Source organism: Melanotaenia boesemani, chromosome 3 (genome assembly GCF_017639745.1).
Source record: "Melanotaenia boesemani isolate fMelBoe1 chromosome 3, fMelBoe1.pri, whole genome shotgun sequence".
Classification (NCBI taxonomy): domain Eukaryota; kingdom Metazoa; phylum Chordata; class Actinopteri; order Atheriniformes; family Melanotaeniidae; genus Melanotaenia; species Melanotaenia boesemani.
Window position 1 is genome coordinate 25395240 of NC_055684.1, and position 14583 is coordinate 25409822.

Consider the following 14583-nt stretch of genomic DNA (forward strand, 5'->3'; position numbering starts at 1 on the left):
ACCAGCATTTCCAAAACAACTATTTCTACCTCCACCAGAGAGATTTCCTTAAGATCAACCTCAACATTTTCTCCTTTAAGAAGTCAACTTGTTCAAATATCTTCAGCAGACATTGCCAAAACAACAACAGCAACCACTGGCACAACTCTGCATTTATCAGATGTAAGGGCACCTGCAATAATGTCAACAGGAGGAATACAAACTACAGCGCAACAGAAAGTACAGTCACCCTCCTTTATCGCAGCAAAAGAAAAAACAACTATTTCCATGGATCGTTTAAATTCAGTCATTCCCTACAGAAGCACAAGGGTGTCTTCCAGCATGGATAGTACAACAACACAAATCATCACATCAACAGCAGAAGTTTCCCCCAGTTCACCATCAAAAAACACAACTAATGATCCAACGTATGAGACAATGCTTACATCTGGTGCCCCATTACCATCATTGGCAGTGGCAAGATCCTCAGTGCAGGCAATGACTTTTACAAATGAAATCAATACCTACACACCTTTAACCACCATAGAAACTTCAGATTCTCACAGTACAAAAACTATTGTGCAAACTGCAACCAGCAAGGTTTCTGCAAGTCCTTTAACATTGCTGAGAGAATCAATAGCAACAACTATATCATCAAATTCACCATTTACCAAAGGTTGGCCTACCTTGTCCCCTACCAAACTTTTTACAACCACCCACCCACCATCTACGTCAACTAATACATTACTACCTACAGCCATTCTATCCACTGTGTCACAACCAGTTTCTTCCTTCTCCACATCCTTTACTACAAAGAACAAACACACAACGGCAACTCTTGCAGATATCTCCCCTGCTGTCACATCCTGTGAACTGACATCAATTCTTACACCTACATCTACTGTGAAGCACAACTTAAATACTACAGTTACACTATCTACACCTTCCACAGTCTCTTTGACTCAACCTGCGGTCACAAGTGATGGAACAACAGCTGTGAAATCAAGGCCACAATCATCTTCACCAACTGCATCAACTTCAAAGATATCAGCTGAAATCCTCAGTATAAGGACAGCAACAAACGTCAGTCGTTTCACATTTCCTACGGCCCCTCTCTCAAATGCTGCCACCACTGTGACAACAACACCTATGATTGCTCAGTGTACAGACTGTGAGTGTGAGGGGGGCACTTGTACCTTCAATGTGACAGCAGGAAGGTGTCAGTGCCAATGTCAAGACTTCACCTTTGGAGATGCCTGCTCTTATGGAAAAAATGAGACCACAGCTCATATTGGTGAGTTATGCATACAAGCATACCATATCTTACCAAGTAAAGATTGAAGTCTTTATTTATATCAGCTTCTTGAGATGTTGGGCCTTCATTCGAAGCAGGCCTGTATTTTAATTTCTCCATGTTCTTATCATTGTTTTTTTTTTTATATTTCAGCAAGGCGTTAATTTGATGTTTGAATACAAAATTTGCATTGATGTACAAAGCAGAAAAAATCTTTCATTTCCACAAATTAGTGTGTTAAACTGTGAGTCAACCAGATGTTCATTCATTCCTTTGTGAACCTATGGTGGCCGGGAAGTGCAAAACAATATTACATCAAGTGAAACACTTATATTTTCAGTATGCACATTTATGAAATCATGTTTACACATACAAAACAAAAATACAATATACAAACACCTCGGACATACATACCTAGGACAAGAGCTTTACATTTCAGGAAAAGAATGTACAAAACGTGAAACACTTGAACAATCCTTGATGCAAACTTGCATGTGCAACTGCAAAACACTTTTATAAAGTTCTGAATACATTGCTGAAACATCCTTACCAACGACAAAGCAACTTTATACTGACGCGAACACTTACAATCTTTTTATAACAGTTTTACATCTTGCAAAACACTTTTACAAGTTCTGGGAACACAATTACAATGATATTTCCAACAGGAAACCATTCAGTTGCTGGGAATCAGTAGGATCTAGCAGACATGGATTGTCCATTCTGTGGCAGTTCTCTGAAGAGCAAAACTCCTTTTTGTGAGTTTTGTGGATGGTCCCTCCATGTCCTGAATGATGTTGACAAGGAGACAGCGGGACCAAGCAATTGGGGGGGGGCATGTGCTAAATCACATAGGTGCCACATTCACCATGACACTGGGTCTGCATGTGGCTGAAATTACATGCAGTCGTTTTCTCAATGTCCAATTAATTGTAGACCTATTGAATGCTTATCATTCTGAACAACAGTAACATCTCTTTTGGTTAAACTGCTGGTTGGATCGACTCCACTACTTGGTTTCTTGTCTTGTTCCCACCCCCCAACCCCATGTAATCACTTTCGGGTCATGTATTTGTAACTGTGTGTCCACAACTTGTTAAAGTGTTTTGGTAAACTTGTAAATGTAAAACTGTCCCAAAGAGTGTAATAGAATTTCACGTCAGTCTGAAGTTGCTTTGTTGTTGATAAAAGTGTTTCAGCATTGTATTTTTGTTTTGATCATGTAAACATGCTTTCTATGACATAAATGTGCATCGTAACAATGTAAGTGTTTCACTCTATGTAATATTGTTTTGCACTTCCAGGCCACTGCAAGAAACCCATTGGTCTCTGATTGGTGTGTAAAAGCACGTCTTCCTTTTCTCCCCTGGAATTTGCTTCCATCAGCTTGAAAAATTGTAAAATGGATTTTAAAGAAAGTCCACTCTGTGCCAGGAATTTGGATAAATTAACAGCAAACAAACTAGCTTCACAGTTTAAAAAATGTTCAAGTAAAATTTGCATTTTCATATATAACCAACACAGAGACTATGCTCTATGGCACTTTGTATTGTATTATTAGTGTTGCTCTATCACTGTAGTCCTATGTACATATGGCATTAAACAGGATGGGAAAACTATTCTACTAGTCTTTTCCACTGATGCAGTCAAGTTTTTAATCTGTCCAAAAAGAAACACATTTACCGATCTTGAACACTAGGGGGCCTATTGTGCATATGAGACAGAATGTCCAAATACACACATAGGTCAGGCAACCTGTCCAGGGTGTACCCTGCTTCTCTCCTGGTAGCAGAAGCTCTAGCCCCCAATGACCTGACATTTGATGGATGGATGGATGGATGGATGGATGGATGGATGGATGGATGGATGGATGGATGGATGGATGGATGGATGGATGGATGGATGGATGCACATAGACTTGTGTGGTAGCAAGGTGTTAAACTGATATTACACAATTAACACTAAATGTACTGTATAAAACTGAAATGCATTCTGAATGTAGCATGGAAGCTCTCCAAAGTGTTCCTCCTTTTCTCACTCATCATCTTTCCCCCTCTGCTACTGGAGTCTACGGCAGCTTAGACACATTGTAAGATGTTTTAATCTTGGCATAGTGATTTGGACTAATTTCATGAGTCCAAGAATTTCAAATCCAGTCCAGCAAGTTTCCTGACTGGATTTGGAGTATTGAAGCACCAGCAATAGGCCAAATGTCAATTCTTGTATTGATGCTGGTTTTCAAAAATCATACTGCCAATGGTTAGCTACATCATCTAGTCATGATGAAAATGGTGTGTTATGGTGAATTGCTTGGTCCTTAATGGAATTAACTGACATTTTACATAAAACATTTTTACACTAGAATTTAATAGAATATTTTATTCTGTTATTATCTTTATCATGTTGTTGCAATATTAACATAATTGTCTCACTTTTTTTTTTTTTTGCAGAAAGTGGAGCAGTACCAACTCGAAAAGCAAACATTACTTTGGAAATTTATATTCCTTACCAGGATGCTTATAATAATTTAAGCTCACTTGAATCAATAAAATTTATCAACATGTTAGAAAAGGAGGTGGATATTTTTATTTTGTCGTCCCATAATTTAGTAATTTATTCTTCAGTCATTTTTTAATCATGTCTTACAACATGCTATTTTTCATAGACTTTAAAAAATATGCATCATTTATAACTTATCTTTCACTTATTCATCTTAATGTACCAAAATATAGTTTTATTGCATTAACAGTCAAAATAAATTGTGCATTGCAGATTGATGCCATGTGCAAACAAGCAGATCCACAAGCCTATAAAACAGTACAAGTCATCAAGTTATCATAAGTATTAATTAAACTTTCCTGAAAAATATATTCTATATATTCACTACTGTCTCTTAAAATAAAAATAAACAAAAAACTTAACGTTTTGGCTTTTGATGAAAATTTTCTATTTTTCTACAAAAGGAATGGAAGTGTTGTTGCAGAGAGTGTGGTACAATACAACTACCAAAACAATGAAACACAAATCAGTTTTCTCAACAATGAGCTTGATCGAGTTTTGACTGACATCTTGAATCACTCAAACAACCTCCAGAAGATTTCTCAGGCTTTCTGTACTGACAATGTGCTGCTAAGTAGAATTGCTTTCCAGCCACCTTTGATTACAAGTAAGTGTAGTTTTTCTGTCCAGTGCAATCTTAACAGTCCATTTTTCTTTAAAATTTTTGGTTTCCCATTAAATTATATTTTTATAACAATTTCTTTTAGATATTACAGACCTGAAGCCATACATAAACTGCTCTCCGTTTGCCAATTACACTGCAGTGATTATAAAAGGTCAATGGCAGTGTGTTAGCCCTTGCACAACAAACCCAAATTATTGCAATCAGCATGGAGATTGTTTAAATGATATTAAAAAAGGACCAACCTGCAAGTATGCCAATATATCATATATTCAAACTGTAACAATGAAACTGCAGAATTTTCAAATGATTTCCTATGTTTTGTTTTGTTTTTTTTTATCTTCCATGTCAGGTGTTACCAAACTAGCCTGGGACAGTTTTATGGCCCACAGTGTGAACAGTCAATGCCACTATCCACCACAAATGGAATAAATACAACTATTAGCACAGATCATTATAAACCAACATTTTTGTCTTTAAATACAGAGGATTCTCCCAGCCCTTCAGCCTTTTCCGAAGTAACCACTGATTATACACAAACATCGAGTCCATACTTTACTGAAATCAAACAAAATAGCCTGGACACATCCGTGTCTTCATACACAGTGCCACAATCTACACACTTCATTGATAAAATGCTTACAAGTGCACAAACTACAGACTCATCTTCAGTTCTGACACCAACCAGATTGACAGAATCAACCAACATAAATAGGTCCAAAACACCCCCCTTGCCCCCACACACACAGATTTTACAAACTTCACCCAATAGAATCTCTCCTTTGACCTCCAAGTTTACCCAACCAGCTCCGACTCAAAGTAAAGATAGGGTTAGAAGCACAAATGTACATCCATCCACTGGCCAAGGAATATCAACAACAATGGCATCATCAACATCAGAGAAACAGTCTACATCTGTTAAAAAAATTGTATCCACAGGAAAATATGAGTCAGCAGAGTTAAGTCCGTTTACTCAAACATCTCCAGCTCAGAATAATGAAACAATCGTGATCAGAACCAACACAGCTTTTCCTCCATCAAGCAGCCAAGGAACATCTACAGTAATGTTCTCCTCACCCTCAAAAGCCTCATCTATGACACCCGTAACATCAAATGGACCTATTCATTCTTCACTTGGTCAGGAAACAACCTCAGCAACAATATTATCAACTACTGGGACACAGGCAACGGCTGCCACCCCAGTGAAATCCACAGCAACAGTACAATTTACACAAACAAAATCACAGCTCATGACAACTAAAAGAACAACTTTTTCAACAATAATCAGCATTTCTCCAAGTTCCCTCTCTACACTGCCTCCAACTATTTCATCTAATGGTCAAGAATCATCTTCAACAACTAAGTCCTTAGGCAGAGGTGCAACTTTTCCATCTTTTAATGGAACACATTCTACAGCTGTTATCCCTGTGAAATCCACAACAACAGTACATTTTACACAAACAAAATCACAGCTCACCTCTAACAGGATAATGACATCACCAAATAATCCATCTGAATCAGCCTTTTCCCCAGAGACCACTCAGATTTCTCAAACATCACCAGTACAAAATACTGAAGAAAGTACAAAAATCACAGACACAACTTCACGTCCATCTTCAAATAAAGAAACACTTTCCACCATTTCTTTACAAACAAAATCTCAGTATACATCTGTTCCAGCTGTGAAATCCACAGGAAAATATGAGTCAGAAGAGTCAACATCAACACTGATAACAAAGGAATTATTGCCACCAAGAACTATGGATCAAACTAAATCCACTGGAACGTTACTGACCACGCAGTTTATTCAAACATCGTCATCACAAAATCAAAATACAACCAAAACTACTACAAGCACAATTTTGCATCCACCAACGGAGCAGGGTGTATCTGTAAATATGATGTCTTCACCCTCCAAGGCCTCGTCTGTTGCTACTGTTACATCCAAAGGAAGCACACCATCAACTGAGTCATCTCTACCAACTACAACAACAGCAGAAACAACATCTACTAAAACAACTTTTACCACAAACATGGAGAGTGCCCCAAGTTCACTGTATACACTGATTTCCACGACCACTCAATTTGCTCAGACATCTCAAGTTCACAGCACTGATACACATGAAATTAGATCTAGGACAACTCTGAATCCATCAACTACCCAAGCAACACCTGCATCATTGTTGTCATCACCATCAATCACCCCATCTTTTACCACTGTGACATCTGAAGAAAGTTCAGAGTCAACTGAGACATCTTTACCCATCATGACAACTAAAACAACGACTTTTTCAACAATAATCAGCATTTCTCCAAGTTCCCCCTCTACACTGCCTCCAACTATCTCATTTGATGGTCAAGAAACATCTTCAACAACTAAGTCCTCAGGCACAGGTGCAACTTTTCCATCTGTTACCACAGTGAAATCCACTGGGCCAGTACATTCTGCCAAATCAACAACACCCCTGATCTCTAATACAATAAACCAATTCACCACCATGAATAACTTCAACACAAACATGTCTTCAGCGACCAATCGGATAACTCAAACATCTCCAGCTCAGAATACTGAAACAACGGTCATAAGTACCAACACACCTTTTCTTCCATCAAGCAGCCAAGGAACATCTACAGTAATGTTCTCCTCACCCTCAAAAGCCCCATCTATGACACCCGTAACATCAAATGGACCTATGCATTCTTCACTTGGTCAGGAAACATCCTCAGCAACAATATTATCAACTACTGGGACACAGGCTACGGCTGCCACCCCAGTGAAATCCACAGCAACAGTACAATTTACACAAACAAAATCACAGCTCATGACAACTAAAAGAACAACTTTTTCAACAATAATCAGCATTCCTCCAAGTTCCCCCTCTACACTGCCTCCAACTATTTCATCTAGTGGTCAAGAATCATCTTCAACAACTAAGTCCTCAGGCAGAGGTGCAACTTTTCCATCTGTTACCACAGTGAAATCCACTGGGACAGTACATTCTGCCAAATCAACAACACCCCTGATCTCTAATACAATAAACCAATTCACCACCATGAATAACTTCAACACAAACATGTCTTCAGCGACCAATCGGATAACTCAAACATCTCCAGCTCAGAATACTGAAACAACGGTCATAAGTACCAACACACCTTTTCCTCCATCAAGCAGCCAAGGAACATCTACAACAATGTTCACCTTACCCTCAAAATCCTCATCTATTACACCTGTGACATCTAAGGGACCTACACAATCCACTTGGACACCTTCAGCAACTAAAACAGCCAAAACAACAATTGCATCCACAAAAGTGGAAGTTTCCCTAAGTTACAAATCTACACTTCATCAAATGACAACTAACATTCCTAAAACTTCTCCAGCATACCTTACTGGAACTAGAGTTACACGGGAAATCGCAAGTATGCGTTCATCACTTGGCCAGGAAGCATCCTCAGCAACGATACTATCAACCACTGGAACACATTCTACAGCTGTTACCCCAGTGAAAAACACAACAACAGTACAATTTACACAAACAAAATCACAGCTCACCTCTAACAGGATAATGACATCACCAAATATTCCATCTGAATCAGCCTTTTCCCCAGAGACCACTCAGATTTCTCAAACATCACCAGTACAAAATACTGAAGAAAGTGCAAAAATCACAGACACAACTTCACGTCCATCTTCAAATAAAGAAACACTTTTAACCATTTCTTTACAAACAAAATCTCAGTATACATCTGTTCCAGCGGTGAAATCCACAGGAAAATACGAGTCAGCAGAGTCAACATCAACACTGATAACAAAGGAATTATTGCCACCAAGAACTATGGATCAAACTAAATCCACTGGAACGTTACTGACCACGCAGTTTATTCAAACATCGTCATCACAAAATCAAAATACAACCAAAACTACTACAAGCACAATTTTGCATCCACCAACGGAGCAGGGTGTATCTGTAAATATGATGTCTTCACCCTCCGAGGCCTCGTCTGTTGCTACTGTTACATTCAAAGGAAGCACACCATCAACTGAGTCATCTCTACCAACTACAACAACAGCAGAAACAACATCTACTAAAACAACTTTTACCACAAACATGGAGAGTGCCCCAAGTTCACTGTATACACTGATTTCCACGACCACTCAATTTGCTCAGACATCTCAAGTTCACAGCACTGATACACATGAAATTAGTTCTAGGACAACTCTGAATCCATCAACTACCCAAGCAACACCTGCATCATTGTTGTCATCACCATCAATCACCCCATCTTTTACCACTGTGACATCAGAAGAAAGTTCAGAGTCAACTGAGACATCTTTACCCATCATGACAACTAAAAGAACAACTTTTTCAACAATAATCAGCATTTCGCCAAGTTCCCCCTCTACATTGCCTCCAACTATTTCATCTGATTGTGAAGAAACATCTTCAACAACTAAGTCCTCAGGCACAGGTGCAACTTTTCCATCTGTTACCACAGTGAAATCCACTGGGACAGTACATTCTGCCAAATCAACGACACCCCCGGTCTCTAATACAACAACAGTTTCAACCATTTCTTTACAAACGTTGATCACATCTACACGAACATCACATTTAGTGGCGTCCCCATCCCCTCTTTCTACCAATGGAACAATTTCAAAGAGCACTAACAAATTACCAGATGCACCCACTACAAATCCGTCTACAAATGCTAATGCATCTCAGCTTCCATGTTCAACAACAAGCCAGCCTACATCTTTATCAACTAATGCAGTTTCTCCCAGTTTGTCCCAGCTGCCACCCCTGTCCTCCACCGTGCAAAAAACAAATGACAAGCACACAACACACACTCTGACAACTTTCACTTCTACTGTCACATCAAATGGACCAACATCAACCCTTCCACCTACGTCCACTTTTCAGACAAACTCGAGCCAAACACATTCAGTTGTCTCTTCCAAAGCACCTATGACTCAATCATCTCCTTCAGTTACCACCAAAGCAACAACAAGCAAAACAACTGGTCATACTCCCGAGTTATCCTCTGCCTCTGCATCGAGTTCGAAGGCATCAGCATCCCCAGAAATCTTCAGCACAAACAAAGCAACAGCCATCAGTCAGAAATCTTCAACCACTTTCCCCATTTCAAAAGCCACTGGAGCTGTGACAACAAGAAGCACAACTTCTACAACTCTTCAGTGTACAGACTGCCAGTGTAATGTGGGCGCCTGTATATACAATGCAACTATCAGCAGCTGTCAGTGCCTGTGTCAAAACTTTGTCTTTGGAGATACCTGCAACTTTGGAGAAGATGTCATATTTCCTCAAATTGGTAAGTTTTTTTTATGATTTGGCACACTGCATTTAGACATTATGCAGTGTACAATTTTTTTTAATAATCTAGAATGTTCCTGCAGCATCTATATATTATTACAAATTTGTTTAATGGTGTCATTATTTTTTTGTATTATTTTTACAGATACTGGAGCTTTGCCAACTCGAAAAGCCAATATTACTTTGGTAGTCAACATGGAATATAGAGATGCTTTTAATGATCTAAACTCAACTGAATCATTGAAATTCATTGAGACCTTAAAACAGCAGGTAGAAATCCTTTAAGCCCTTGCGTGACTCAATAATTATTCTACAAATTATTTCTCAGGACATAATTACTACTACCAATATATCCTCACATATTTTTCTTTCATAAATGTTTTTCAGTATCCAGAGAACATTCAAATTTCTGGCTATCATGGATATAAAAGTGTCTTTTCTGTGTTTCAGCTTGAACCCCTGTGCAGACAGGCAGACCCGCAATCCTATAAAGCTGTACATGTCATCACGTTATCGTAGGTTTCATGTTATATTCTTGAAAAAGTTACCTATATTATTTGGTATTGTCTTTTCCTGAAATGAAAGTTGTTGTTTTTTGTTAATATCTGTTTTTCTTTTGTAGAAAAGGAAGTGTTGTCACAGACAGTGTGGGGCAGTACACCTATCAAAACAATGAAACCCAAATACAGTTTCTCAATTCTCAACTTAATCGTGTGTTAACTGACATCTTGAATGACACAAGTAACCTCGGCAAGATTTCTGAGGTACTTGGTAACATAAAGGTGTCTTTAAATGAGCTCATCTTTCCACTGCCTCCAATTACAAGTAAGTGTACCAATGACTGTTCTGCACACTGAGCAGTTCTCATCTTAATTTTGGATTTCAGTGTGTATGCTATTAAAAATATATGTAAATTTTGATCAGACATTTCAGACCTGGCACATTATATAAACTGCTCTCATTTTGCCAATTACACTGTGGAGATTATAAATGGTCAGTGGCAATGTGTTGGACCTTGCAATAAAAACCCAAATTACTGCAGTCTACATGGAGACTGCTTCAATGAAGTTAACATAGGGCCAGTTTGCAAGTAAGTCAAAATATTAGTTTATTAATTTTACCTGAAAGATTAAATACATTAAATATATGTTGTTTTTTTTTTAAACAGTTATTTTATTAATTCAATTCACCCTTTTACTCAGGTGCTATAAGAACAGCCTGGAGCATTATTATGGTCCACGTTGTGAGATGTTCCGCAGAAGTCCAGGTTTCTATGGAGCACTTTTTGGATCACTGGCAGCTGCACTACTCCTGTGGATTGTCATTATCATTACTGTCCTTGTTAAAAGAAGACATAGGGGTGTTTGGTGAGTTACACTCTACAATATTATAATTGGTAAAATAGAAGTGTCTTTTTTGCTAAAGATCCCGTTTAAATTGTGTTTTCATAGGAAAAGAAGCAGATTCTTTAACAGAAGACTTTCTTTTGAAGAAGACTTTTTTGACTTCTCCAATGAAGGTGTGCACTAGTCTTTTACTTCTTTTCCCTCCCTCTCTAATTCACTAATTGACCAACATTACATCTGCATATGAGTGATTTCCATAGGTGATTGCAATTTTGTATTTCAAGGCACTTACAGAAGACTTGCACCTCAACTATGTCTATCCTAACACTGGATTTCAGGTATTCTTGTGTACTATTCTGCCAATACATACAGTTGTAGCATTATATAAGTTAAATTAGCAACTGTAATCACAATGATCCTTAAATACAAATACAGATTAGTTCAAAGCTATTACATTTTGAATAGAGTGTGCAGAAGAAATTTGTTGTAGAATGTTAAAGAGAAAAATATTTTTTATGATATTATCGTTAATGTATTGCATTTTAGGTAAATTGATGCAGTGTCCTTGTGATATTTATTCATTTGTTTAATTAACTGTAATTTCATGCAACACCATGTTTAGCATCATGTAAAAATGTAGATGACAGTTAAGAGCCTAGTTTTGTTTATTATATCAGAGTTTCTTAAATACCTGTTACGTCAGTATCTAGGTTTTAATACTGTACTGGTTTTGGAGACTGGACAGAGACAAGGGATTTCACCAGGTCAAACAAATCATGCTGGTACTGAACATTTGGATGGCTGATTTAATGCTCCTTGCTCAGATTCCTATTTTGCTATAATAGTTAATTTTGTATGCATTTAACAAAATGTAAGAAAAAAAATATTAAAGAATAATAAATTACATATATACAATATATTAGTGTATTATGTCAGAAACGTTGTAATTAAAAGTTTATCCACCAGGGGGAGAAGGCAAGCAATTTGATGTATACAACAGAGTTTGAGCAAAGCCTTTATTTATTTATTTATTTATTATTTTTACCATAAAAAATGCAATAAGTCTCAGAAGATGTATGTATCAAATATGATACATTAGGGGTGAAGGGGTTAATCCAGAGACCAAAATGTGAAACATACTATGTCAAGAATGATTTAAAAAAAATTCACGTATTGTTTAAATTTTATAAACATATCTTTAGTATCAGCACAGTGGCTCGTAGAATCCACTAAATACGACTACAAAACAACCACATGGTGTAAATGTATCTGAAAGTATTATCAGTGATTTAATCAATTCACAGACACTGACAAATAATTTTCGTAAAGGATAGATTTTTTCACGATCATCCTAATTGATCAGTCTTTTTTTTCATTATTATTTGTTTTATTTAACCTTTATTTTACCAGGAAAGTCCCACTGAGATTACAAAATCTCTTTTTCAAAGGAGCCCTCATCTAGACGGCAGTAGTTCAAATTCCGACATCAACTTTGCATTTTCTATTTTTCTATAGTTCTCCATCTCTGGTTTATATCTCCAGTTTATCTCTTATACCCTCTTGTACTTACAGATTCCTTTGGAGGAAAACTCCATCCAAGAGCTAAGGGACACCTTGTGAAACATGCAGTTAAAGAGTTTTGTGTTTTTAAATGTTGATTAATTTAATTCAATCTACATGTTAGAGTGCGACATCTGTCACTGAGACAATCTTTGCACGTACGTGCTTTGTTTTTGTGTGTTTCCTGGTCTTGTTAAATAAAGAAATACAGCGCCTCGTTCTCTTGCTGCAGCAGCAGAGTTGTGCTGGGCACGGATTTCTGTGCACCATGTCGCCTGCGTGTGTTTCTTAAGTAAGTAAACTCCAATGTAAAAAAATGTAGATATGGTTGACGATGGATATTACCATCATACTTTAGATCAATAAAATGAGATAGGACAGTGATAGTCTTACATAATCAAACACTTAGTCTGATTTCTGTCAAAATAACATTAGAGTAAACTGGGTGGATTTCTAAGTATCTGCATCAGTGCAGCAAAGAAAGCATAGATGTGATAACAGAAGTATACTGCATTGAACAGGATCCCATAACTAGAATAATCAATAATCAGCTTATTGATGCAAAAATTGTGCTTTTCCTCATGTGGCCAATTAAAATGTCTGCTGTGAACAGGTTTCATAGAGGAGGTCTGCAGTAGCGTGTGTCAGAGAAATACAAATTTTCATTTTTACCTTATCTGTTTTCTAAAATTCAGCATTTAAGGATAGTGCATTTCATGGTTGTTGCAAGCTTCTGCCACTAGATGGCAGATTCGTGCATGTAAATGTTTTACTGGTTCAGAATGGGCATAAAGATAATTGAAGGCATAAAGGGTCTACCTAGTGCCTTGGACAGGAATCACACAGACTAACCAGCATTTCAGCCTGAGTTAAATATTTACAGCTCTGCCTGACTTTCACAGGAAATTAAAAGAAAAATTACATCTAAACATAAAGCTGATGTTGGTCATAGAAGATATTTTTCAGCCCAGTTTTGCTTATGTTAACAAATTCTATACAGGAGAATAGACAAGTAGTTTTTAGTAGTAGTTTTACATCCCCTGCATCATACATAATGTTTTACATATGGATTTTTTTAACTATATTTCCCTACATTATAAAAAATAATAATAATATAAACACTGACAGTTCAAATGTGTGACAGCTATTTGTTGATTATTTATTCATTTGATTTTTTTTACATGTAAAATGTATTTAAAGAAAGGACCAAATTTATTAATATAAGAAAATGCCTTGCCTATTACATTTGTAAAATAAAAATAATAATAATAAAAATTGTGTGAATAAAGCTTTTTTCCTGCAAATCTCAGAACCATATATTTCAGTGGTTCGGTTTGCTTATCAAAATGTATTGATATGGCAACCAAACAAATCTTGTATTGTAATTACTACTGCTTTACTGCAGTTTAAAAAAAAAATATATGACTCCTTTATCACTGCCATATTACTTTATATTGACACACATTCAAGGATTTTACTTCTTAAGCACCAATGCAGTTTTGAATAGCTCAGATACAGCACTTCTGTAGCAATAAACAGACACAGTCTATTAAACAAATAAGCCATAGAGTAAAAAGCAGTGGTTGTATATTGACTAATTGGGGCAATGATCACATTAATTTAACATCATAATGACTAACTCAGCTTTTCAGTTAGTTAATGAAAACAATAAGGACACTGACGCAGGAAAAACAATAAGTTAAACTCTTTATACTAAAGGCTTAAACTAAATTCAAGTAAAGGCCATAATCCGTAGGAAGTTAATTTAAGCTACAAGTCTGGAAAATATAAAGAAGTTTATATGAAGATGAGGTTTTAGAAGGAAACGAAACTCATTCAGTGTTGAATTTCATAATTATTCTATTTGTTAAAAAAAAAGCAAAAAAAAAA

The 14583-nt window shown here is 36.8% G+C and overlaps 2 protein-coding genes across 2 annotated transcripts; both read left to right on the plus strand.

Moving 5' to 3' along the window:
- The first annotated feature begins 1069 nt into the window (after positions 1-1069).
- Positions 1070-7287, plus strand: LOC121636961 (mucin-3B-like). Its single transcript, XM_041980826.1, has 7 exons — positions 1070-1273; positions 3724-3848; positions 4046-4110; positions 4237-4439; positions 4540-4705; positions 4807-4972; positions 7072-7287. The coding sequence occupies exons 1-7, from the start codon at positions 1129-1131 to the stop codon at positions 7285-7287; spliced, it is 1086 nt and encodes a 361-aa protein (XP_041836760.1). The 5' UTR covers positions 1070-1128.
- Positions 7288-8124: 837 nt separating this feature from the next.
- LOC121636963 (mucin-5AC-like) lies at positions 8125-12883 on the plus strand. Its single transcript, XM_041980829.1, has 9 exons — positions 8125-9785; positions 9933-10057; positions 10238-10302; positions 10410-10612; positions 10712-10877; positions 10990-11154; positions 11239-11306; positions 11418-11471; positions 12706-12883. Exons 1-8 carry the CDS (start codon positions 8291-8293, stop codon positions 11456-11458), a joined length of 2328 nt encoding a protein of 775 aa, XP_041836763.1. The 5' UTR covers positions 8125-8290; the 3' UTR covers positions 11459-11471; positions 12706-12883.
- The last annotated feature ends 1700 nt before the right edge of the window (positions 12884-14583 follow it).